At 41.5% G+C, this 26,638-nt stretch overlaps 1 protein-coding gene and 2 non-coding genes across 6 annotated transcripts in view; all 3 read right to left on the bottom strand.

Annotated features, from left to right (window-relative positions):
- Window positions 1–26,638, bottom strand: part of LOC100145162 (E1A-binding protein p400) — a 62,603-nt gene that overhangs the window by 13,763 nt on the left and 22,202 nt on the right. For all 4 annotated transcript variants that reach the window (NM_001278435.2, XM_031895120.1, XM_031895116.1 and 1 more), the window contains 17 exon segments: window positions 37–278; window positions 369–522; window positions 649–693; window positions 880–1,011; window positions 2,296–2,379; window positions 2,589–2,747; window positions 4,130–4,267; window positions 4,950–5,061; window positions 6,139–6,335; window positions 7,096–7,265; window positions 7,748–7,950; window positions 11,573–11,862; window positions 12,492–12,580; window positions 15,859–16,011; window positions 17,182–17,346; window positions 18,164–18,328; window positions 25,648–25,814. In NM_001278435.2, coding sequence (NP_001265364.2) covers window positions 37–278; window positions 369–522; window positions 649–693; window positions 880–1,011; window positions 2,296–2,379; window positions 2,589–2,747; window positions 4,130–4,267; window positions 4,950–5,061; window positions 6,139–6,335; window positions 7,096–7,265; window positions 7,748–7,950; window positions 11,573–11,862; window positions 12,492–12,580; window positions 15,859–16,011; window positions 17,182–17,346; window positions 18,164–18,328; window positions 25,648–25,814 — 2,665 coding nt within the window.
- On the bottom strand, window positions 6,602–6,729 carry LOC116408505. The gene has a single exon (XR_004221008.1). It is a non-coding gene; the product is annotated as a small nucleolar RNA SNORA49 (small nucleolar RNA).
- LOC116408506 lies at window positions 8,651–8,778 on the bottom strand. Its single transcript, XR_004221009.1, has one exon. It is a non-coding gene; the product is annotated as a small nucleolar RNA SNORA49 (small nucleolar RNA).

The raw sequence follows: 26,638 nt of genomic DNA on the forward strand, positions 1-26,638 counted from the left end.
GATATGTTTAGCATATACCACTTCCAAATAAATTACCTGCAGAAGAGCCCAGTCTTCACTAATTAACCATTCTGGATTGTCTGGCCCAGATTCCATTACAGGCTTAATGAGAGTTGGAAGAGGTTTTGCAAACTGAGTTTGTTGTTTCAAGAGTATGTTTTTCTTCTGCTCCTTGCCCTCCTTCCGCACTTTAAGCGGGTTTGGCACAGCTCGGTCAAACAGCGAACGAGGTGGAACCACTGATTCTCCATGTCGCATCTTCTTTTTGCGACCTGCAGCTAAAAGTTAAAATATGGCAGGATATATAGCAGGATATCATGTGGAAGGCACAAAAAAAAAAATTCTTTGGATCCAAAACATTAACTCACCAGTTGGATCAGTCTTGTGTCGCTTGCGCTCCTTTCTCATATAAACTGGAGGAAGTTTAGACTCCACAATGGGATTGGTATCATACATCAGACACATAACAGAATCTATGTAGATGTCATTCTCATCTTGTGGTGGGGTCGGTGGAGTCCAGACCTAAACAGAATCACAGATTCCCTCAATCAACAAAATGAATTTGCTTTGAAAGCAACTGTGCAAGAATGATGTCAAAGAATGACAACGGGTATTAAATTTGTAAAAAATAAACAAAAACCCTCTTACCGGCATTAATTCAGTCTGTCCATCTGTTCCATCATAAATAAAGTCCTTACAGGGGAAAAAAAATAAACTTATAACACAGATAATTACAAGATGTAAAAATGCCACAAAGGCTAAAGAGCATAATTTTCTGGTATAATAAAATACTGCTGTAGCATGCAAAGTGTAGACCCACAGTTGTACAATAACAATATTGGATGTTACTGCTGCCATTCTAATTCAGTACACGCTAACCATGTTATATGCATCTTCCCGAGTGTAAGTCAGTAGCTCCTCCTCTTCTGCTTCCCACTGCACCTCCTCCCGTTCCTTAAGTTCTCGCAGATGTTTAGAGTCCCACTCTCTTTTGGCAGCATTTAGCTTCTCCTGGATAAGAAAGAACACCAGTGAACTTATAATACAAGGGTTTAAATTGTTACTGCACAACATGTAAATATTCTTAGACATGAGACACTTTTATAGGACCACTGCGCTTTCAAAGTATCATACAGTATCATATTTAGTACTGAGATCCTTTTGTGTACTCTCTCTGTATAGGCATTAATCCACAATTTGGAAGCTGTTTTACCATGGTTACTCCTCTAATTTCAAGCAACTGCCCTGCCAACTTTTTATAAGGGGTTAAAGAAGCTTAACACCAAAACAATGAAAGTTTAAAATGGATAAAATATTGTGTACTGGTGCCCTACACTGGTAAAACTTGTGTGTTTGCTTCAGCAAGACTGCTGCTATAGTGTATATAAAGAAGCTGATGTAGACATTCAAGATTAAAAAAGACAAATGTAACATAGCATAAAAGCTTTTCTGTTATCTGCTACGTACCTGTGCCATTTAGCCCTATTTCAAATTGAATGGTTGCTGCCATAGCTGCACAGCAGGTTTTTTTTTGTTTTTTTTTAGACAATAGTAGTCTTTCTGATGCAAACACACTGCTTTTAGCAGTGTAATGCAACAGTTCTAAACATAGGTCTGAAGAAGGTCATTCAAACGATAGTGAGTGATGACCATACTGCATGCAAACTGAGTAGGTTAACTGCCTTAAATATTTTTAGACATCCATGGTAGCACTTGGAGCAATCAAGTATTTAAAACTACAGTAACATATATAGGATAGGTTTTTCTATTAACATGCCCTATATTCTAGGCATTGGAACTGCATAAACGGATGCATGCCTATCTGTAAGCTCAACCAAGAGAGGCCCATTTTTTGATTGGGCAGATATCTATCAGGCAGGTTTCATAATAATAATAATGTAAAGCATTAAAAATTATAATTTAATTGGAATGGATGTTTGGATAATCTAAGGAAGACACAGTGGAACGGTTGAGTAAAAGCCTTTTAGCTTAGTAATATTTTCTCCACACACCTTGGTATCATTTACAATTACAGGATGTCTTTATGGCTCAATTTCAATTAAAACAAATACTCAGTGCATAATGTTGTACATGGAAAACTGCTACCAAAGACAATAAAACTGCAAAATGACAAAGCAGATACTGCCCTGGAGACAATAAATTACTATAGTTTGGTTACCCATATATATTGGATAAAGGAAGGTAATGAAAGATGGTTGGAGAAAATATAGAATGAAAGAGGGGGGTGAGAATGTACATAGCAGAATGTTTCATGGTAAGGATTTCTCTACACACCTCAGTGCATTCATCATGTGCTTCAGCTCTCTGGATATGGAATAATTCCAGATAATGCAGTGCATACTTCTCTATGGGAGTCAGCTGAGCAAAAGCAAAAGAATATACATTCATAAGTGAACTAAGTAAATAGATACAATGGCAGCAGTTAAAGTAATCTTTAAGTTGCCTGTCCCAAAAAAGACAATACACTATTTTTACTAAAAAGCACTAAAGCATTTTTATTCACAATCTAACCAGGATGCAAAATTTCAAAGAATAGACACTGCATACAAGCATCTTTTACTGCCTACCTGCTGCATGAGTTCAACGAGTTCCTGGAACTGGGAAGGTTCTGAAAGACCAACTGGTTCCCCATTAACTGCATGGCTTATACCAGTATTGGCATTTGGCCCATCCTCTTCCACTGGGTCAGTAATGTCCTCGTTGATGTGCTCAATCTCAACTAAAGCCTAGTATTGCACAAAGGAAAAAGAACAAAACACAACTGGAATATTAAAAACAAGGTTTCCAAAATAAAGATGATCCCTTCCTGAGTGTTTATGATACCAAATGTTGTAGTTATCTGACAAACATAATTTCAGCTTAATCAAATGCTATTTCATTAACAACACATTGGCTACATATGGAAGGGTCAAGTTGCATTATGTTCTAAAACGGCGGGGGGGGGGTGTTTGTTCATATACAGATTAACTGAAATTTATTAGGAGCTATTTATTTGTGCTCAGAACATCAGATTTCTTACAGCACTCCATGTGCTGATCTCTTCAATTTTAACTGAACTCTAAACGGAAAAAAAATCTGGCCTTTGTGTTTGTAATATAGAGGGGCAGCTAGTGTATGACTAGTGTATGACTAAAAAGAAAGTCATATATTAGCAGAGCAATGAAAAGATAAGAAATAATACATTTTTGGGTAGGGCAATGTGGATTTTTAGCAGTCCTAAACCCTAGGTGTCATGCAGGACCACTATATCAAATCTATTTGTGGATTGGGCTCAAGAGAGAAGTAGCTAGCTGAATAACAGTACATGAAAAATTGCCTCCTGCCCAATGATCCCCTATCAGTGGCTCAGGAGCAACATGTTGCTCACCAACCAACTTTGATGTTGCACCCAGCAGCCTCAAAACAGGCAAATTTTGGAGGCATAAAGGCCACATGTAGTACTAAACAGAGTCTCTTGTAGTCTGCCAGTCTACACTGGGTTTCCAAATAACCAATCACAACCCTTACTGGTCACCCCCTGGGAACTTTTTTCATGCTTGCATTGCTCTCTAAAATTTAATATTTAAATGTAGGTCACAGATTAAAAAAAAAAAAAAAAAAAGGTTGGGGACCCCTGTCTTAGATATATATTTAGCTAGTGGAACTCATTGGCTACTATTTCTGGCCTTAAATTATACTGAAATATTTAATTTGTGATGTGCAGACTAAAAATAGTCAAATTAATTAATTGTATAGTAATAGTCCTCTGTGCTCACCAGGGAGTTCAAGAGGGCAAACTTTACTAGAGGGAAGTATTCAAAACAAAACACACCATTGCAAAAAGCAAAACTGTTAGTTTACATAAAGTGTTATTAGGTGTCTGGACGGTGATCTACCTCATTTGTTACTAATTACCACTGCTAGTTGGCCACAGAGAGCTGCTACAGAGAAGTCATTGACAAAGGAAACATAAATCCATTTCTAAAGAAATACTGTACTAAATTATTTCATATACTGCACAGCTCAGTGATACAACCATATGCTGTATCATTCATCACTGTTATAAGCTTTAGCATTTTGGGAGTTGTTGTACCATGAAAGATCCGTTAAAGGATTTAAATAGAAGTACCTCCACAAATGGTTTTGCAACTTTAGCTGTGATTGTATCAGAAGGTGATGGTTCCTGCGATAGCAGCACAAACTCTTCAGCTTTTACTCCAGAGTCTTCCAAAGGAGAGCAGACTTCAAAAAGCTCCTGGATAGTTTGCTGAAGAAATAAATAGAAAGAATATAATAAAAGCAAACTGCAAATTATTTGTGCCACTAGTAATCAATTTTGATATAAATTATTTGAATTATTTGTTAAAAAAGAGCACAATAATGGGCTCATGATGGAAATGTATTATGTGTATTTTATTTCTTAAAATTAGTTAGAAAGTGAATTTTCTTATTAAGTGCAATAAAAACCAGTTACTTCTTAATAGAACAGGCCAACATTATTTTAGCACAAGCCCTCTTTATTGAGCTCATATTGGAAAAAGGTGCATAGGTTAAAGCCTTTTCATGAATATCTCATGGTAAAATGGCAATTTGTCACAGGTGAAAGCAACCCAAGGCTTAGTGGACAACAAACTATTTTTAGATGGCAAGCTCTTCTTGGGCTTGGCCATCTTTACCTTTTGTTGGTTATTGGTTGTCTATGTATGTATTCTTCTGTGTTTAACATATACACTCATTTATTGTACAATGCTGCAGAATATGTTGGTGCCTAATCAAAAAGTGTGTTTATAATAACTGTTTGCTTCAACAAAGTGAAAGGAACTATTTTATAGTCAGTCCAAAAATAATGCAGTAGAGAGATAGGATTTTGTGGATTACATAAATTTCATACAGAAAGTGCATGTAATGACTGAGAAAAAAAAAAATAGCCCAAGATAATCAAAATGTACCTGTGTTAGGAAGGCCAAAGAATAGTCACTGCCCTGAGCAGCCACTTCCCTAATCAGATCCTTAGTTCCATTCCTCAGCAACTTCTCTTCTATTGAGTTAGCACTAACAAGTCTAATGTAAAGAGAAAAAAAATCCTTGACTGGTTAATATTCAAACTTTTCAAACTACAGTAGATTAACAATAAAACACATTAAGGGTATCTTAAGAGGCACCAATGATAATTTTAGAAATCATTCCAGCCTGAAAAAATATTGCCTGGTATTAAAGGAGAAGGAAAGGCTAATAACGAGTTAATCTCAAGCTGCAGGCATACCTTCAGTTGTCTCAATAGTGCCCTTAAGTCTCCCCATATTTCACCTGTTCAGATGATCAGAAGCCAAACAGGAAGAAAAAATGGTGAGCTGTGTAAAGAAAGTTCCCATAATGCCTCACTCCTGCACCAAGAGCAAGACAGTAGACTATGAGGAAGCTTCCTGTTGATTGGCTCAAATCCACATTCCTAAGTGGGGGAGTGAGTTCTTAGCATTCTTGAGGGAGGGGGGAGCAGGAGAGGGGAGAGAGCTGTGTATCTCTGGCAGAGGAAAACAGGCACAACAAATCTTTTGACAGGGAACTCAGTGCAGTGTTTCTGTGAGTGCTTATGACCTTTCTGATAAAGCTTACTTAGTTTCTAACCTTTCTTTCTCCTTTAAGGATTTGGATGGGTGTTAGCACCAAGCTGAAGCAAGTACTGACATCCATAGAAAATGATTGTGTTTAAAGGGAAAGGAAAGGCTAAGTCACTTGGGGGTGCTAAAATGTTAAGTGACTTGAATCGCTTACCTCGTACCCCGGGATGGTGCCCCCTGTTAGGAGAAAACCGCACCAGCCCGGGGTACCTGGGGCGATGCGCTTCCTCCTTCGCTACGCCTTGACTGAGAGTCAGGCGCATGCGCAGTAGAGCAAAAAAGCCGACTTCTCTGTTAAAGTTAGGCTTTTCACTCTACTGCGCATGCGCGCGGCGAAGGAAGGAGAAAGCGCTCGCTGCTACCCTGGGCTGGTGCTGTTCTCTCCGTACAGGGGCACCAGCCTGGGGATAAAAGGTAAGCGATTCAAGCCACTTGGGGGTGCCTAACATTTTGGCACCCCCAAGTGACTTAGCTTTTCCTTTTCCTTTAATGACACATCAAAGTATGACGTATAATTTACCTGTATACATGTATATCCTTTGACCTTCCAACAAGGTCACACCAAGACTGGGTTTTTCCATCCATAACAGGATTCAAATCACTGTCATAGAATATAACTGTGTCTGCCTCCACTTGGTATGCCCCCAGATTAGGAATGTGAGTAGACAAGAGAACGGAGAAGATTCGTTGGTCTCTATTAAAAGTCTTCATCAAGTCCTTTTAAAAAAAAAAAAAAAAAAAAAAAAAAAAGACCAGGGTATGTAAGAATCGGTCACTCAAAGTTCTCAACAACATTGGTTGTAAATACAAAATGTACTGTCTTTAATAATCATTTAGACTCACAAATAAGAATCGGTCACTCAAAGTTCTCAGCAACATTGGTTGTAAATACAAAATGTACTGTCTTTAATAATCATTTAGACTCACAAATAAGGCTGAAACAGAGTATGATATGCATGCAGAAGGTGGAAAAAATTAAATAAAGTGTCTGCACTTCATTCAGTCCTAAGGAAAACAGGTTTCCAAAAGCAGAATGAGAGCAATTACTTTATCCTCAATTAATGCCAGGGGACGTACAAACAACGATAACCCTGGAGTAAGGATGAGGAATAATTTTCTGGATAGATCTGCAGCTAAAGAAAGACATATCCAAATGCAGTTTACATTCTCTGAATGGAAGTAATTGACCTCTAATATGCATTATAAAAAAAATAATTATAGATGTCTAGCCTAATTTATGAAAAATCTACTTCATGTACGCCAGTTAATAAGTCTGTATCTGTCTACATGCTGCTACTATATAATAATATAAACTAATCCTGAAGCACACGTATTAGAATGTACAGACTGTGAAATAAAATAGCAAGGAAGTGATAACTTTGAATGTCATATAACACAGGCTTAACAGCAAACAGAACATAATTGCAAAAAAACAATTTATCTTGGACAGAACACAACTAAAGAAGGTGGAATTTACTTGGCACTGCTCGGAGTTGGCATTATCATCAATTCTCAGAAAGGTCAGAGAATGGAAGTCCAGAAAGAGCTCTAAGATGTCCAGCATCAGAAGCATTTGGGAAAAGATAAGAACCCTCCGGCCTTCAGATCTCAGCTTCCTGAGCAGGACAGCAAGGGCTTCCAGCTTTCCTGTGTTGGTAGGGTAAGAATATATATTAACCAATAATTTTCTTTATTTAGAAGCCATTACAACATAATAAACAAAAAGAAAAGACTGTTCTCACAGGGGAACCATTAAATAAAAGATCATAAATGAGGTTCAAGACAAATTCAATAAAGATTTATTGATATCTCACAGGCAAAACTGAGGGTCAGAATAAGTTTTAAACAATTTAACAAAAAAAAAAAACCTTCATAGTCTGCATTCCCCATTCCCAAAAAGTAAATAAGCACTTACGTAGTGAACTGCAAAAGCTGCCTACAGACACCAGCCATTTTTTATCTAGTACTTGGTTACTGTGGCTCTGTTATAGTGTAGAGTGCCCTTACTTGTTATAACTTAAGAACTATACAATACATGGTATTTGCCAGTTAGAAATATGTAAATAGTGCAACAGCAGTATAAAAAGGGACATATAGCAGAATATAATCTTATCTGTACAAAAGCTTACCTGAATCAGCCTGGATGAGTTTAAGATCAGGAAATGGCAAGCAGTGAGGAGTGGTACGCTCTCTCAGTTCACGTAGAACAGGAGCAAGCTGATCCCTCAGACCATGTTCTAGCCTCTTTAAGCTATGAATGTATGCAGGAGGAGGATTCGGTACCATTAGTACTGGAGTAGCTGCTACTACCGGTGGGACCACACAGAGAGCGCTGGAAACAGGATTAAATCATTTTTAACAAAAAAGGTACCATTCATCCAAATGCCTCACTAAAAAAAAAATTCCCTGATAATATCTCAAATTTTTTTGTTTTTGCTCATAATATTTCTTGTTTAATACTGTAAGTTATTTCTGATACATACTAAACTAATTTATGTATATTTATAGTCATTTTTAAAGGAAATGTGTTTATCTCCAAGGACACATCTTCTGAAAATTGCAGTGGAAGACATAAGCACCCGTAAATATTTTCCCCCATTTACACTGCATGTATATTTATCATGAAAGAATTTCTGACAAATTATATATAACCAAACAATAAAGAGTTCTATAAATTATTCACATCAGTCCCTGTCCGAATACACACGAATAAGAACAAACACAAATTCTAGGGATCAGTGACTGCTGACCTGCCATCAGCTTTTTGTAGTATGGGAGAAAACCATTGCACCAGGAGAAACCCCATGAAAAAAGGGGCAACAAATACAACTCCAAAAAGATAATGCTTTGATTGGAAAGCAACCTATTGCTGAATTAAATGCTATGATGTGACACATTCTTACTAACTGTGGAAAATTTGAATAAATATGGTTGTAAATACAAAATGTACAGTCTTTAATAATCATTTAGACTCACAAATAAGGCTGAAGCAGAGTATGATATGCATGCAGAAGGTGGAAAAAAATAAATAAAGTGTCTGCACTTCATTCAGTCCTAAGGAAAACAGGTTTCCAAAAGCAGAATGAGAGCAATTACTTTATCCTCAATTAATGCCAGGGGACGTACAAACAACGATAACCCTGGAGTAAGGATGAGGAATAATTTTCTGGATAGATCTGCAGCTAAAGAAAGACATATCCAAACGCAGTTTACAGGTGTAGATTACATTCTCTGAATGGAAGTAATTGCCCTCTAATATGCATTATAAAAAAATAATTATACATGTCTAGCCTAATTTATGAAACATCTACTTCATGTACGCCAGTTAATAAGTCTGTATCTGTCTATACAGTGGAGGAAATAATTATTTGACCCCTCACTGATTTTGTAAGTTTGTCCAATGACAAAGAAATGAAAAGTCTCAGAACAGTATCATTTCAATGGTAGGTTTATTTTAACAGTGGCAGATAGCACATCAAAAGGAAAATCGAAAAAATAACTTTAAATAAAAGATAGCAACTGATTTGCATTTCATTGAGTGAAATAAGTTTTTGAACCCCTACCAACCATTAAGAGTTCTGGCTCCCACAGAGTGGTTAGACACTTCTACTCAATTAGTCAACCTCATTAAGGACACCTGTCTTAACTAGTCACCTGTATAAAAGACACCTGTCCACAGAATCAATCAATCAAGCAGACTCCAAACTCTCCAACATGGGAAAGACCAAAGAGCTGTCCAAGGATGTCAGAGACAAAATTGTAGACCTGCACAAGGCTGGAATGGGCTACAAAACCATTAGCAAGAAGCTGGGAGAGAAGGTGACAACTGTTGGTGCGATTGTTCGAAAATGGAAGGAGCACAAAATGACCATCAATCGACCTCGCTCTGTGGCTCCACGCAAGATCTCACCTCGTGGGGTGTCAATGATTCTGAGAAAGGTGAAAAAGCATCCTAGAACTACACAGGAGGAGTTAGTTAATGACCTCAAATTAGCAGGGACCACAGTCACCAAGAAAACCATTGGAAACACATTACACCGCAATGGATTAAAATCCTGCAGGGCTCGCAAGGTCCCCCTGCTCAAGAAGGCACATGTGCAGGCCCGTCTGAAGTTTGCCAATGAACACCTGAATGATTCTGTGAGTGACTGGGAGAAGGTGCTGTGGTCTGATGAGACCAAAATAGAGCTCTTTGGCATTAACTCAACTCGCTGTGTTTGGAGGAAGAAAAATGCTGCCTATGACCCCCAAAACACCGTCCCCACCGTCAAGCATGGGGGTGGAAACATTTTGCTTTGGGGGTGTTTTTCTGCTAAGGGCACAGGACAACTTATTCGCATTAACGGGAAAATGGACGGAGCCATGTATCGTGAAATCCTGAACGACAACCTCCTTCCCTCTGCCAGGAAACTGAAAATGGGTCGTGGATGGGTGTTCCAGCACGACAATGACCCAAAACATACAGCAAAGGCAACAAAGGAGTGGCTCAAGAAGAAGCACATTAAGGTCATGGAGTGGCCTAGACAGTCTCCGGACCTTAATCCAATAGAAAACCTACGGAGGGTGCTCAAGCTCAGAGTTGCACAGAGACAGCCTTGAAACCTTAGGGATTTAGAGATGATCTGCAAAGAGGAGTGGACCAACATTCCTCCTAAAATGTGCGCAAACTTGATCATCAATTACAAGAAACGTTTGACCTCTGTGCTTGCAAACAAGGGTTTTTCCACTAAGTATTAAGTCTTTTTTTCTTAGAGGGTTCAAAAACTTATTTCACTCAATGAAATGCAAATCAGTTGCTATCTTTTATTTAAAGTTATTTTTTCGATTTTCCTTTTGATGTGCTATCTGCCACTGTTAAAATAAACCTACCATTGAAATGATACTGTTCTGAGACTTTTCATTTCTTTGTCATTGGACAAACTTACAAAATCAGTGAGGGGTCAAATAATTATTTCCTCCACTGTACATGCTGCTTCTAGATAATAATAAAAACTAATCCTGAAGCACACGTATTAGAATGTATTCACATCAGTCCCTGTCCGAATACACACGAATAAGAACAAACACAAATTCTAGGGATCAGTGACTACTGACCTGCCATCAGCTTTTTGTAGTATGGGAGAAAACCATTGCACCAGGAGAAACCCCATGAAAAAAGGCAACAAATACAACTCCAAAAAGATAATGCTTTGATTGGAAAGCAACCTATTGCTGAATTAAATGCTATGATGAGACACATTCTTACTAACTGTGGAATATTTGAATAAATATTCCGGACAGTGAAATGATTCCATTTCTTTAAACATGTTTAACAAAGAGATTTGAATATTATACAAAGAAGTGCTCAATCCACCAAAATACAGGAACCCAAACAGTGCAAAAATAAACTTGATCAGAGAATGTGGAAATCAAGGAGCTGGCCTATTAACCGCACCTTGCTAACAGTAATATAGGTACCTCAAAAAAAGCTTACATTAATTTTAGCTTTTTGGCATCAGTTAAAACTTCAAAATAATAACTTCCAAAGGAACTTGTTGTCAGTACTAAGGTAAATGTCAACTACAAAAATACAGGGTAATAGATAGTAAACACTAAAAGCATAGCCAAACTGAGTAGTAATAATTTGGATATCCAAATGACCGTACCAATTTTCCTGCCAGCAAAATAGGGCATGGTGTAAGATAATGCCTTTCTGTCCCTTGAATGGTTTGCTATAGTGTGGCTCAATTGAATGCAAGTTGCTTATAAGCAGCATTTTGACTGTCACAAGACACAAAATCACCTTGCTGATATGATAGGCTTGTCTCAGACACTGTTCTCTACCATACGGACTACCCTATGACACTCCTTGTTCATAATGAGAGTGTTGCCTATAAGTACATAACTACATTTTTGAGAATAAACCAAATATACTTAATATCTACATTGAAGACACAAAACAATGAGTCATTAACCTTTTAGCAAGAGGTTCCAAGGATGCCTTCTGCTGATCATGGGATGGAATAAGGTGCCGTAGTAGATCACTTGAGTTCTCAGGGGAGTGAGAGGATAGAAAGCAGTTCACAGAGCCTGTCCAGCTCCATACTGTGCCCTGTGAAGGAGGCCAAGCTCCAGGAGAGTTTAAGGAGCAGAAAGATAATAAGTCTGTTCCGTAGATGGGTGCTCTTGCACAACGGAGCTCATTACAGAAGAAGAGGCGATCCAGGCGCTCTTTTATCACACGCTGCTTTTCTTCTGCAGATTCCTTTATTTTAAAACAAGCATAAGGTTGGCAATAATATGGTCATTTATTGTGCAAGCTTTTGGCTAGCAAAGTAAAGATATTTCTAACAAATTATCAGACATTTGCTGGGAATAACTTATCTACTACTTTTTCTGATTATTGTTATTTAGGGTTTGCATTGGTGCCCCTGAGCTGGGGGCAAACCCTCCTGGCGGGTCAGCGAGGCTCCCTCAGAAGCTATAACCTTTCAGCTAAACGTACTAATATAACTGGATTAAAATACTATACTTGATTCTAGAATAGAATGCTACATGACACTTACAGTCCAGAGTTAGAAGCACCTAGCATATGTTAGCATATCGTCAAACTTACAATACAGTACTAGAAACAATGATCTTATACATTTACTTCCAATCACCCAATCTTGGAGGTATTTGAGTCAAACATTGCTAAATATTTCAAATTATTTGGTGTGCCTCAATTCATTAACACCAAACAGGTGATGAGCCTCACAAGTGTCCCATTTAAGAGCGGTGAGCTCAGATTTAGAGTACTGCCGTGTACAAGGGAAAGTCATAAACTACCATCATCATTCTTATAACAGTTAACTACACTGCACAACCACCTAAAACATGAAAAACGTAACATACCTGAGCTGGACTCACTACAGCCTGATTGGATTTGGGCACTGAATCAGCTGTTGTAGAACAAGTCTGCACATTTCGCCCCGCAACAAGTCCTATATAGACATGAATTTAGCAGTTAAACACACAATAAAAGCAAAAGTAAAGCAAAGTTGCCGTGCTGTAACCCTTGAAGTCAGAAAACTAAAGGTGCCATGCATAATTAAAATTTAAAAAAAAAATAGTGGGAGAGAGAGTGCTCAAAAAGAAAATAAAGTCAGTAAAAATAGCTGCAGTTCAGTTGCTTGCAAAAGAGAAACAAACAAAAAAAAATCTGCACGCAGGGAAAATATATGTATTCTGGGGCTGTTAATTTTTCAGAAAAATGATAAAATAAGAAGCTTTACCTACTTATCCTTTAAACAAACTGAGTGCTTATAATATTTTAACTCTTAGTACTGCAAATGTTAGAAATATGCCAATTTTTTTCTTTATGCTCATACTTGTTTGTAGTAAGGAGAACCTAGAAAACTATACATTTTCCGAAAGTACACATTCTGACAAAACAAAAATGGGTAAAAACATCTTTCTACAGCAAACTACCAAACTACAAAGCTATGCTAAACAGAACGGTTTTTTTGACATTTCTGAAAATCGTCACAAAGCTTGCATTTTACCACATTATGTACCCCCACATTTTGTAACGTATCAACATAAAACATTCTAAATGTGAACCCCAGGGGTTTACTGAACAGTTTGATGCCCTATATGCATAGATTTACCAAACTACAGGGGCACCCAAATAAAAATAGTGAATATGAATTTTCACATAAGACGCTCCGGCTCGTGCAAATTTTGCACCCGGTATGTGTATTATGTGCCATAAGACCCCCTAACAGTATGGACACCCTAGAAAACCATATATTTTCCGAAAGTACACATTCTGACAAAACAAAAATAGGTAAATACAACTTTCTACTGCAAACTACCAAGCTATGCTAAACAGAACTGTTTTTATGACATTTCTAAAAATCGTCACAATGCTTGCATTTTACCTCATTATGTACCCCCACATTTTGTAATGTATCAACATAAAACTTTCTAAATATGAACGCCAGGGGTCTACTGAACAGTTTGATGCCCTATATGCATAGATTTACCAAACTATGTGGGGTACACAGGATGCCAAATTGAAATACAGCAGACAAAATATCCATGTGCAAAGACAAGTAACAAAGAACAATGTGAAATGCAATAAAATTGATAAAAATAAAGAAAAATCACTAAAATCTTTTTTTTTGCCTAATATCTGCGGTCAGAATAACAGTTTGAGTATTTTGGCTTGGGCAAATAAGTTTTACAGACAAAGTCAAGCGAACAACTATGCATAACTAAAAATGCAATAAAATGGCTAAAAATGCAATAAAATAGCCAAAAATGCACCAAAATCACAGAAAATGTAGTAGAAACACCAAAATAATACACAAAAGGTATTGTGCAGTGCGGTTAGCGAATACACTATCCGCAATGGCAATAAAACATTTTTTTCAGGCAAGAATAAAAACGATATGATAAAAAAGAAAAAAAAAATGTACAAAATTACATGTGTGTAAGTGTGTGTGTGTACATTAGGTAAAATGTGTTTTGTGTGCATTTGTGTGTGCAAGTAAGTGTGAGTGCTGCAATGGCTGTGAATGTGTGAAAACCACCCCAAAAATGCATGTGTGTGTGAGTATAAGTGTGTATTAGTGTAATAAGTGTGTGATTGTGTGTGTGTGTATTTGGCACCTACCTGGGCTGAAGATCGAAGCCAGACCCGGAGAGACATCAAACAGCAGCCGATGGTGAGAGGGGGCGGTGCAGAGAGGGGGGGGGTGCCAGAGCAGAGGGGGAGTGGAGGGAGAGGAACTGCAGGGAAAGCCTAGCACGTAGAATACACATGCTAGGCTTTTCCTATGGGGCCCCTGGGCGATCGCGACCCAGGGGCCACTCGTTCCCCCCCTCTGACTGTTGTCTGGAGGCTGGGGAATGAGCGGGGAGCGAAGGAGCGGCTTGAAAAGCCGCTCCTCCGCTCCCAATTCCGGAAGTGCAGCAGGACGTAGAATCTACGTTCTGTGGCACTTAGGTACCCAGGACGTAGATTCTACGTCCTGTGGCACTAAAATGGTTAAAGCGATACTGACACCAATTAAACCCGTTTTTTTTTTTTTTTTTTTACACCTGCCATTGTATTTATGTTATGAGCTTCTAAACGGTTATTTAAAAAATTTCCAGTTTGGTCACATTACAATTAGGAGCAGATCAACTACTTGCACCACAAGGCAGCCATGTAGCTCTCTTCTGCACTGCCATGTAAATGCCTCCATCAAAAAAAAATAAAGGGAAAAAAAATCAACCAATCACACTGCCTGCTTTAGGGGGCTCTCCTTCTCCCTTCTGTTATGCACACAGAGAAATAAACTTCTTGCTGTGTGCTTCAAAAGGACTCTCCCCCTCCGCATTACATGCACAGAGAATTAGCAGACACCATCAGAGTAAAGCTGAAGTAACAGTTCTCCAAGCTTGTATTGCGGTTGGAATCAGACCTCAACTCAACTTGACGGTGTCTGCTAATTCTCCGTGCGTGTAATGCGGAACGGGAGAGCATTTTGAAGTCGGCTACGGACTGCAAGAATGACACTTGTCTGCTAGCTATTTCTCTGTGTGTGAAAGGGAAAGAGAAGCATAAAAAGTATTAGCCACAAAACAAACTCACGAACAGCGACGGAACACATCCACAGGTAAATGCTGCAGGCTCACAAGCATTGGGAAGGGAGGTCACATGGTCATGTTTAGTTTCTCTGCTTAAAGTAACATTAGAACCCTCCCAGTTTTTTTTTTAAGTCAGCTACTCCACTTCTGACAGACAGCTTCAGAAGTTACAGTCGGCTTGCTGGACAGTCGGGTCCAGCATCTTTAATAATATTTACTTAGAAAAACAGAACTTTCAGGAAAAAAGGTCAGCATAACCTATAGGTATGTTTGGATGTAGAATAATATTTAGAAAAGTACTTTTTTGCTGTCAGTATCACTTTAAAATGCAAGCCAGACAAGAATAGTCAATTGTCATTGTTTCATAGACCTGTTTTCAAGGCACAATCTTTTTCCCTTGCCCACCCCCAATATCTTATTTCCAGCAGTATAGTTGTTAAACATCTAAAAGATACTAAGGGGAGTAAAAACCTAAATAATACCCGCATTCCCTTATGCAAGTGTGTGGCGTCCAGACATAGCCCATAGTTAATCAGACCAGGAGTTGTGTCCTGGAAGTGATATACTAATGGTTTTTAAAATATGTCAGTTTAAAGGATTAATGGCACTAACACTGGTGATCTTGTAAAAACAAAACACTGACCTGTTGATGACACTGTGCTGGGAAGGGGAGCTCCCACTGGATTCTGGCTTCGTACAGTATTTGTTGTTGTACCTTGTGGCATGGTTGGCAGAACAACAGAACCTTGTGGACGAAGGTACTGCCCTGGAGCTGAAACAATCTGCAGAACATTACCTGTGACAAAGTAATTTTAAATTTAAAAACAAATCATTGTTACTTCTTTGTTCTGAAATTCAAACTGTATAGTCTTTCATTGATGATAACCTGGCAAGGCCTCCTGCAAAAAATATACAGGTATGGCATCTGTTTTTCAGAACCTGGGGTTGTCGGGATAAGATGTCTTTCTGTAACATGCATCTCAATACCTCAAGTCTACTAAAAAACTAAAAAAATAATTTAAACATTAATTAAATCCAACCCTGAATTCAGGAAGACACCACACTAGTTTCTACAGTTTCTACAGGATATATTACAAGGTAATAAAGAGAGACATTGGGTGGCTTGCGCGCAGGCCCATGGAGCAACTTCTGGCTTGGAACTGCATACTCAAGAAGTTTAATCCCTTAATGTTTAATGCTGCACCCAGGCTGACACAATGACTACGGCTGCAGGCATATCAAGAAGATTTTAGGAGGAAAGGGGTGATTTTCTTGGCCTGTGTTTACATGAAGGCCAAAAATCCACCCCATGTGTGGCAGTTGCCATAGAGGCTCTTTTAAACAGGTTATTCTTATTCCTACTGCAGGTGGCAGGGGGCTGTAAATAGTTCACTAGTGAACACTCCAGTGGTATTAATAGTTACTGGAGGTTTCTTTGTTTCATACAGAAGTATCGCAATTCCAAAAGAGAGTACTATTGAAATACCAGACAAATCGCTAGAAAAGTATGGTAAATGACTCAATTTGCCCTTTTCCTATTGCAGCTGGCGCAAAGGTACTACTGGTTCATTAAGGCCGAATCTCTTACTGGTGTACCGAATCTCCCAGCGTATATAAGTAGCATCCACACTGCTGGAAGACAACTAATATTACTTAGCACCCATTTACATTGCTCTGTGACCATCAGTGACAAAGAAATGCATCCGACATGTCAACATGTTCACACACTTATTCACAGGTGGGTAGTATTCATGGATTATTTTACAGTGAGACCACGGCAATGCATAATGATGCAGGTTATTGATCCACCTATAGTATATTTGCCAGTAAAACAATAATGCTGCTGAATATTGGCTAATATGCCACCTTGCTGCCCTCTTTAGAGGGGTACAGTATGGAATGATTGCACAAGCATCTTAAGAATATTGTATATATATTTATGCCATCTCCAAAATACATGCCATACCGTGTAGCTGTAAAGGCTGACCAGCAGTGAGCTGACGTAGCTGGCTCTGGGACAGAGTAAATTTGTTTCCTTGAAACTGCAAAGTAACTGGGGTCTCAGGCTGTGCCACCCTGCCTTGAGCACCTCCTGTAGAGGCCAACTGAGCAATCTTGACAAGTTCTCCAGCTAGAAATACAAATATGAAACACCATTATTAGTAAATAGAATTTGGAATCTTAAGCAATATAGAATTAGAGGTTTCCCAATAAAAAAAAATTCTGAAGTGTCACAATCGGAAAAAACAGAACTAAACCACACCGAAGCACAAATCTGGTATTAATTTGGTGGCCAATCAAATTAAAGTGTGATCTTGGTATACTAACATATAAGTGCTGGACTACAAAGGTCTTTGAGTACACCAGTTCTGACAATTAAATCTGGTCAAAGTGAGCAATAAAATGGACCAGGGAAACATCAGAAAACACTTCTGTTATACTTTTGATAATAGTGAAAGCCAATTATAATTCATGGTTATTAGCATCGAATAAACAAAAACATTATCTCATTGGTGAGATAATGCTAGTCCTTATTGGTCCATTGAAGGTCCACTGGATTTTTCATAAAACCAACTGCTGAGTTTTCCGGATAAGGGGTCTTTCCATAATTTGCAAAAAAAGCATTCAAACATTAAATAACCCCAACACAATTGCTTTGCCTTCAACTTAGTTAGGATCAAGTACATGGTACTGTTTTATTATAGATTTGATTAAAATGAACTTTTCCTCATGATTTTGAGTTCCCTGGGTGGAGGTGACCAAAGAGCATAAAACTAGCAAAGTTTAAATTAGTGCAGCTTTGTATACATTAATGCTGGCTGTTTTTGTTCTTGCTTGTGTCATATATGCTGTAATGGTTTTAGGAGTGACAACATATAAAGCATTTAGATGTTATTATACATATCTCCAAGGAATGCTAAATATTAAAAATGTTTTGAACCACATACTTGGTAATCGCGCCTGAGAGCTCAGAACCAGCCTTGGGGATGGTATGTTCTGCTGGGGGGGCTGACTTAGCTGCCTTACAGGTGCAGCTGTGGCAAAGGCAGCTGGAGCTTGAGGTCTGGGGGCTCCCACTTGCACAGGAGGGGTGTGACCCTGGGTAGCAGGTGCTGAAAATCAAACGGTCGGATTAGTAATAAAATAACACAGTATGAATATTACAGTAAAAAGTGAGTGGGTTCTCAAAGCCAGCAGCAAAGAAACCTGGACATCCCAGCACTAATAAAAGAGCACAGGAAATTGTGTGTAAGAACAGATTTAGTAATTATTTTGACATAGCCACATTTCTGTGCACACAACCACAACTTTTCTGCTGACTTGAGTTAGTAGGCACAATATCTCCATGTAATGAAATGTGTAAAACTAACTGATCAATCTGCACATGAACTGCCATGAAAACTAGAGAGTATAATATAACCTACTACCCAGGTTACTGAAGATACAAAACCTGAGGTATAACCACCACATTCCAACAAATTATATGATTTTACGCAGTATATTTTCCTATAATTTGATTTAATGCAGCATATTTACCCAGTGACCCGGCACAACAATAAAGTCAGCTATGGACAGCAATATATGGAAGGGCAATATCTTTGGTCCCAAAAAAAGGGACAAGGCCTGCCCAATTCATTATAAAAGCACATGACACCCAGTATGGCTAGCACCACTCAAAGATGGGAGCTGGTCAAAATTTCCTGGTGCAGAAGTCTGTCAACTACTTCATGCCCATCAGCCAGGGTGCTAGTCATTAAAGGTAAACTATGCCCCTGAACTATGTAGGTCTATATAAAAATATATTGCATGAAACAGCTCATCTAACTAAACCATTTTCATAAAAATATACTTTTTTTTATAGTGTGTAATTGAAAAATTAAAGCACATGTTTATATGTTAGGCACATCTCCCTATATATCCCCTCCGTTCACCCGCCCCATCACATTTTTCTAAAACAATTAGCAGCTTTCACCAGGTGGCCATTCTTCTTCTCACACATCTTCCACAAAATTTACATCTGCTAACAGCAGGTGTGCTGTAAAGTTCATGCAATGAAGAATGCAGGCTTACAAATGCAGAACATACTTTAAAAAAAAGTCCTGCTTGGATTATGCCCTGTAACGGTTAACTGAAAAAAACATGCTTCTTCAGCAGAGTACTATATATATATTGGTAAGATACTTTAAAAGGTCATTTAATAAGATATAAATTATCTGTTTTCGTATGTATTTATTCTGGGGGTATAGTTTTCCTAATGAATAGAGTTCTTCTCCCAACAGAATCAAAGTGGTCAGCTAGTACAAGTCTTTCCTTTCAGTGCAGAAAGAAAAGGGGATTTTGTATTACTTACCGTAAAATCCCTTTCTCTCTGAAGTCTGTGGGACACAGGGACCATGGGTATAGCTTCCACCACTAGGAGGCAGGACACTGTAAAGAAAAAACTCCTCCCTCTAGTGCTATACCCCTCTGCCTAGGCACCTAAGGCTCAGTTTTGTCTAGCAACGAGAGGTAACTGTAACTCAACGGAAGTAACTATATACAGAATAACTGGAATCAGGAAAACCAGAAGTTCGCTTCCAGGGAGGGAGGCCCTGTGTCCCACAGACTTCAGAGAGAAAGGGATTTTACGGTAAGTAATACAAAATCCCCTTTTCTCTGTTATGTCTGTGGGACACAGGGACCATGGGGACATACCAGAGCTGTCCCCTGTATGATAGGGAGGGAGGAAGCGAGGCTTATTTGTGAGCAACTGCTGCCTGCAATACCTTCCTTCCAAAATGTGCGCTGTCTGCCGCAAATACCTCAAAATTGTAAAATTTGGTAAAGGAGTGGATAGAGGACCAAGTGGCAGCCTTGCACAGCTGCTCTGCAGAGGCACGATTCCTAAATGCCCAGGAAGTACTGACCGCCCTGGTAGAGTGTGCCCTCACTTGGAGGGGAGATGGCTTTCCCTTGGCTAGGTATGCTCTGCGTATGGCTTCTTTTATCCACCTGGAAATTGTGACCTTGGATGCAGGGGAGCCCTTGCGTGGGCCTGTTGGTAGGATGAACAGGGACTGTGTGGTGCGGATGTGATTAGTGCGTTCGAGGTAGAACTTTAGAGCTCTGACTGGGTCTAGGGAGTGAAGTGCTTTCTCCTTGGGGTTCTGTGGTTGTGGGCAGAACGTAGGGAGAGTGATCTCCTGGTTTAGGTGAAACTTGGTTACCACCTTCGGGAGAAAAGTAGGCACCGTGCGGAGGACCGCCCTGTCGTTGTGGAAGGTCAAGAATGGTCGTTGGCATGATAGAGCGCTGAGTTCTGAAACTCGTCTGGCTGATGCGATAGCGACGAGGAATATGGTCTTCCACGTCAGCCACAGTAATGGGATGGTGGCTAGGGGTTCAATTGGGGCTTCCTGTAGTGAACGGAGGACCAAGTTGAGGTCCCAGGAGGGTGTTGGCGCTCTGTAAGGGGGTACTATGTGTGCTACTCCCTGAAGGAACGTACGTACGTCCTGAATTTCTGCTATTTTTGTTTGGAATAGTATGGAAAGTGCGGATATTTGTGATTTAAGGGAGGCAAGGGAGAGACCCTTAGTCATCCCTGATTGCAGAAACTCGAGTAAGGATACCAGGGAAAACTGATCCCATGGTAGGTGCGCCTGATCGCACCACTCCTTGTAGCATTTCCATATCCTATGGTAGCTCTTTGCGGAAACCGTTTTTCGTGCCGCGATCATGGTGTGGATAACGTTTGGTGAGAAACCCTTACGGCGGAGGATTAGGGATTCAGTAGCCACGCCGTCAAATGTAGTACTCCCGGGTTGGGGTGCAGGATAGGGCCCTGCGAGAGCAGGTCCGGTGTCAGAGGTAGTGGCCAAGTGTTCCCTTTGCTCAGGTTGACTAAGTCCGAGAACCAAGCCCGTCTGGGCCAGTGCGGAGCTATGAGTATCACTGTGCAGTGTTCCCGTTTGATCTTTTTGATGACCCTGGGTAGTAGAGGGAAGGGTGGGAACACGTAGGAGAGGGGGAAGTCCCAGGGGGTCGTCATGGCGTCCGCTGCTATGGCTAGTGGGTCCCTGCATCGTGCCATGAAGGTGTCCGCTTTGCGGTTGAGCCGTGAGGCCATGAGGTCTACGTCTGGTTGACCCCACCTTTGTGTAATGCTCTGAAAGACTTGGTGTTTCAAGGACCACTCTCCCGGGTCGAGGGTTTGCCGACTGAGATAGTCGGCCTGCCAGTTTTCTAGACCCGGGATGTATATTGAGGACAGGGTGACGCTGTGGGCTTCTGCCCAGGATAGTATTAGGCCTACCTCCTTTAGTGCCGCGCGGCTCTTGGTGCCCCCCTGGTGATTCAGGTACGCTACCGTGGTAGCGTTGTCGGATTGCACCCTGATTGCCTGTCCGTGGAGCTGGTTCTGCCAGTGTTGGAGTGCCAGGCGGACAGCCCTGATTTCCAAGATGTTTATCGGAAGCTGTGTCTCCGCAGGAGACCAAAGACCTTGTGCTGTTTGTGTCTGGAAGACTGCCCCCCATCCTTGGAGACTGGCGTCCGTCGTCAAGATAGTCCAGTGGGGGTCTGTCAGGGACTTGCCTGTCGATAAATGTGTATAGTTGAGCCACCAGTGGAGGGACGCTTTGGTTCTGTGGCTTAGGACAATTGGCTGCGTTAGGGACTTGCGCGTCCATTGGTCCAGGATATTCCATTGAAGTTCTCTGAGGTGAAACTGAGAGAATGGGACTGCCTCTATGGAGGCGACCATTGACCCCAGGGTTCTCATGGCAAATCTGACAGAGGGCTGAGGTGACTCCAGAAGTTTCCTGACTAGGGATTGGATCTTGATGATCTTCTCTGGTGGGAGGAATACGCGTTGGATTCTCGTGTCGAAGGTCATTCCCAAGAATGTGATTCTCTGAGTAGGAGAAAGGGTGGACTTTGAATAGTTTATGGTCCAGCCTAGGTCCGAGAGAGTTCTTAGTACTGTGTCTAGGCTGGATTGCGCTACTGCGTGAGTAGGGGCCTTGATGAGAATGTCGTCCAGGTATGGCGTGACGAATAGGGCCTGCTGCCGTAGGTCTGCCGTGACTGCTGCCATCACCTTTGTAAAGATGCGTGGGGCTGTGGTCAGGCCAAAGGGAAGGGCCTGGAATTGATAGTGTTGATTTTTGAAGGCAAACCGCAAGAATCTCTGGTGCGGTTGGAAAATGGGGATGTGTAAGTATGCATCCTTGATGTCTACGGCTGTCATGTACTCGTGTGGATTCATGGCTGCTATGACCGACCGTAGTGACTCCATCTTGAAGCGAGTAAATCTGATGAAAGTGTTTAGTTGTTTCAGGTCTAGCACCGGACGGAATGATCCGTCTTTTTTGGGGACAATGAACAGGTTGGAGTAAAATCCCCGAAACCTTTCTCCGGTGGGAACGGGCGTGATGACCCGTTCGGCGAGCATGTGTTGTATCAGATCTAGGAAGGCGAGTTGTTTGGAGTACTCCTGGGGGACTCTGGACATAAAGAAACGCGGTGGGGGAGAGGTTTCGAATTCTAGGTGGTAGCCTGAGGACACGATTTCTCGTATCCAAGGGTCTGGGGTAAGATGGAACCAAGCCTCCCTGAAGAGGCGTAGTCGACCGCCCACTGGGGATGGGGTGGATGGCTGAAGAGGATAGTCATGTGGAGGTAGGTTTGTCCGATGACTTGGTTTGGGAGCGGCGGTTTTGCCAATTAGACTTGAAGCGGTTCTGAGTGCGGTATTTAGGGCCCGAGTTTTGCGAGGAGAAATCTCTGCCGGAAGTGGAGGCCTTGGATGTCTTGGAGGGACGAAAGGAGCGGCCTCTGCGGAAGGGGGTGCGCGACCGTGGTTGTGGGAGCAATGTGCTTTTCCCCCCTGTGGCCTGACTTATGATCTTGTCAAGTTCAGGGCCAAAGAGAAGTTTCCCTTTAAAGGGAAGGGTTGTTAGTGACTTTTTTGATGACAGGTCTGCGGACCAGAGTTTGAGCCAGAGTGTGCGGCGAGCGGCTACCGAAAGAGCTGATGTTCGGCTAATTACCTGGGTTGCGTCAAGTGACGCCTCGCAAATATAGTCATTGGCCTCCTTAATCTGTGAGGCTAAGTTAAGGAGGTCTTGTCTGTGCATACCGGAGCTGATCCCTTCCAGGAGGGATGCCGACCAAGATTGGACTCCTCTGCTTACCCAAGCTGATGCTAAGACTGGTCGGAGGGACTCTCCTGACGCGGTAAAAATGGACCTAAGGAATCCCTCCATTTTCTTGTCCATTGAGTCCTTAAAGGACGAAGCGTCGGGCACTGGTAGTGCGGTATTTTTGGACAGTCTAGATACGGGTGCGTCAACTGACGGTGGTAATGACCACTTGTCTAGTGCGTCCTGAACAAAGAGATATAGTCGCTGAAAGCGACGGTTAGTTTGGAATTTCTTTTCCGGATGTTCCCATTCGGACTGTATAATACTGTCTAATTGCTGGTGTGAAGGGAAGGCTAGGGAAGATTTCTTTTGCCTTTTGAAAAGAGATGATGATGAATCCGAAGAGGATTCTTGCTCTTTGAGGTCAAGGCAGCGAAATACGGCGGAAATGAGGTTGTCAAGTGCCTCTGAGGATGGTTTGTTAAGATCCTCTCCGCCCTCTGCCTGATCCGAAGAGATCTCCCCTTCACTGAGGGATTGCTCTTCCCATGTGTGAGAGGGTACTGGTGAGTCTCCCTCACTGTCTTCCTCCGTAGGGAGGGGGGCCGGCCTTTTGGGGTGCTTTGTGCGGGGGTCCCCTGAACCCTGGTCTAGTTTGTCCAGGAGTTTATCTAGGCATGCTGCCAATTTGGGAATGCCTGTAGATAATTGTAATGCCCATGTAGGAGGGTCCTGGCTGGGCATGGGTGGTTGTATGGGCACCTCAGGATTGGGAGTGGGAGATGGGTCCCCATCCTGTGTATTTACTGAGGGGGCCGCGGGTTCCAGTGCCTGGGAAGGTGCCTCTGCGGGTTGGCTGGTGCAGGAAGAGCATAATGGCTCTTTGCGGCCTGCTGGCAGTCTTTTACGGCACTTGGCACAGGCTAGGTATTTAACTTTAGAGTGGGAGGCCCTGGAAAAGGGACCTTCTGGGATGCCCTCTGCCATATTGTGTAGGGTTAATAACAGTACCCTTAGTGCGCCCAGTACTTAGCCCCACAATAACCTAAGCGCTTCTCTTAAGCGCTTCCCTCTATAGTGCAGCAGGTGCTGCTATTACCAGCTCCTGCCTCCCAGTAGTGCCGCGTGATCGTCTGACCCGGAGCGTATGCGGTGCTCTCTTCCCCGTGTCCTCTCTCTCTGGCGCGCGATAGCCGGATGTGCGTCTTGTTAGGTGCGCAACTTGGCGCGAAGTGAGAGAGAGGAAGCGGAAGTGCGGGTTTCGGTTGCCGGTCCCGCCCCCTTGTGCGCGCGCGTCTTTGGCGCGAGTGAAATGGCGCTTGTGATCGGTCAGTGGGGGAGAGGCAGGGCGCATGAGAGGTTAGGGCTTCAGATGCCACTCACCAATGTCTGCGCTGGGTATCTCTGCAGTAAGCAGATAGGCAGCGTGCGTGTGCTGGGCAGCCCCCCCCGTTCCATAGTGAGGCGCGGGTGTTTGGCTGTGTGGCTGGCTCCTAAGAGACTTATTAGCCCCTGCACCGCAGTCCCACGTCGGGGGAAGCCACATAAGAGGCACTCCTTGTAGGAGAGCTCTGGGTCGACCCCTGGTGCCAGTGTAATGCTGGCCGTAGCAATCAATCAATGTGTGATAGTGATGAGATCCTGTCTCCTTGAGGACACTGAAAAAACTGAGCCTTAGGTGCCTAGGCAGAGGGGTATAGCACTAGAGGGAGGAGTTTTTTCTTTACAGTGTCCTGCCTCCTAGTGGTGGAAGCTATACCCATGGTCCCTGTGTCCCACAGACATAACAGAGAAACCCACCGTTAACACTGCTCTCCAACACCCTTTGAGCTCCTGAAATGGTTTCCAGGGGCAACAAGCTCATTTTAGTGATCACACTAGTAAACTGGCAAAAGTACAGAAAAGAGGACAGGCAGCAAGAAGCAATAAAAGTTTATCCAATGTATACAGTGCAAGATATCTAAACACCGCCTTCCTGAAACATGGAGGAGTAGAAGGAATGGGTTTGTCATTACATAAATGCTTAAATAGATTAACATATGCAGAGAAAGGAATTATATTTAATTAGAGGAAATAACAATGACATCTTCAAAAACATGTGTAAATAAATTTAAAAACATAAAAGAACATAAAAAAATATTGGCAACAATCAAACTATACTCATTACAGGGGGAGGTAGTAAGACTAAAACCATTAGTGCTTTACAAAATTTACAAGATATATTCAAGATGCCATATATTGAACTGTGTTGCCCATAAGGTTTATATACACAAAAATTATCAAATGGACTAAGTAACAAATTCTACCTTTAGCTCCCTGAGGTACAGCAGGTGTTGTGACAGGTGAACGTCTCACTTGTCCTTGCTGTGAGACAGTGGCTGTAGTTTGAGTCACTGTACGTGTCTGTGGAGCACTTGGAAAAGTAACTGTCCGTCCTTCTGGTTTTTGTCCATACAAAACTGGCTCAAACAGCCTGCAATTGGAGAATATACAATTTAAAGTAATACTAAATGGCTGCAGCTGCCTGAAACTGGTATAAGATGCTAAAACTAAAACCCCCAGAAACCCCTTAAGTAAAGTAACATAGTAAGTAGGTTGAAAAGACGTATATCCATCATGTTCAACCATAATGCCTATATATAACCTGTCTAACTTCTAGTTGATCCAGAAGAAGGCAAAAAAAATCCCATCTGAAGCCTCTAATTTGCCGCAGAGGGGAAAAAATTCCTTTCTGACTCCAAGATGGCAATCGGACCAGTCCCTGGATCAACTTGTACTAAGAGCTATCTCCCATAACCCTGTATTCCCTCACCTGCTAAGAAGCCATCCAGCCCCTTCTTAAAGCTATACAATGTATCAGCCAGTACGACTGATTCGGGGAGGAAATTCCACAATTTCACAGCTCTCACAGTAAAATAAAACCTTTCCGAATATTTAAACGGAACATCCCTTCTTCTTAACGGAGTGGGTGCCCTCGTGTCCATTGGAAAGTAAAGGGGGGGCTGGGGGTGGAAAAGTTTCCATTTTACAACCTTAGATTAGTGCCAGGTAAAATGTATTAAAGGAGAAGGAAAGGCTAATAAAGAGTTAATCTCAAGCTGCAGGCATACCTTCAGTTCTCTCAATAGTGCCCTTAAGTCTCCCCATAGTTCACCTGTTCAGATGATCAGAAGCCAAACAGGAAGAAAAACCGCTGACTATGAGTCAGTTTCCTGCTGATTGGCTCAGATCCACATTCCTAAGGAGGGGGAGTGAGTTCTTAGCATTCTTGAGGGAGGGGGGAGCAGGAGAGAGGAG

The sequence above is a fragment of the Xenopus tropicalis genome, chromosome 1, assembly GCF_000004195.4.
Source record: "Xenopus tropicalis strain Nigerian chromosome 1, UCB_Xtro_10.0, whole genome shotgun sequence".
NCBI classification, from domain to species: Eukaryota; Metazoa; Chordata; class Amphibia; order Anura; family Pipidae; genus Xenopus; species Xenopus tropicalis.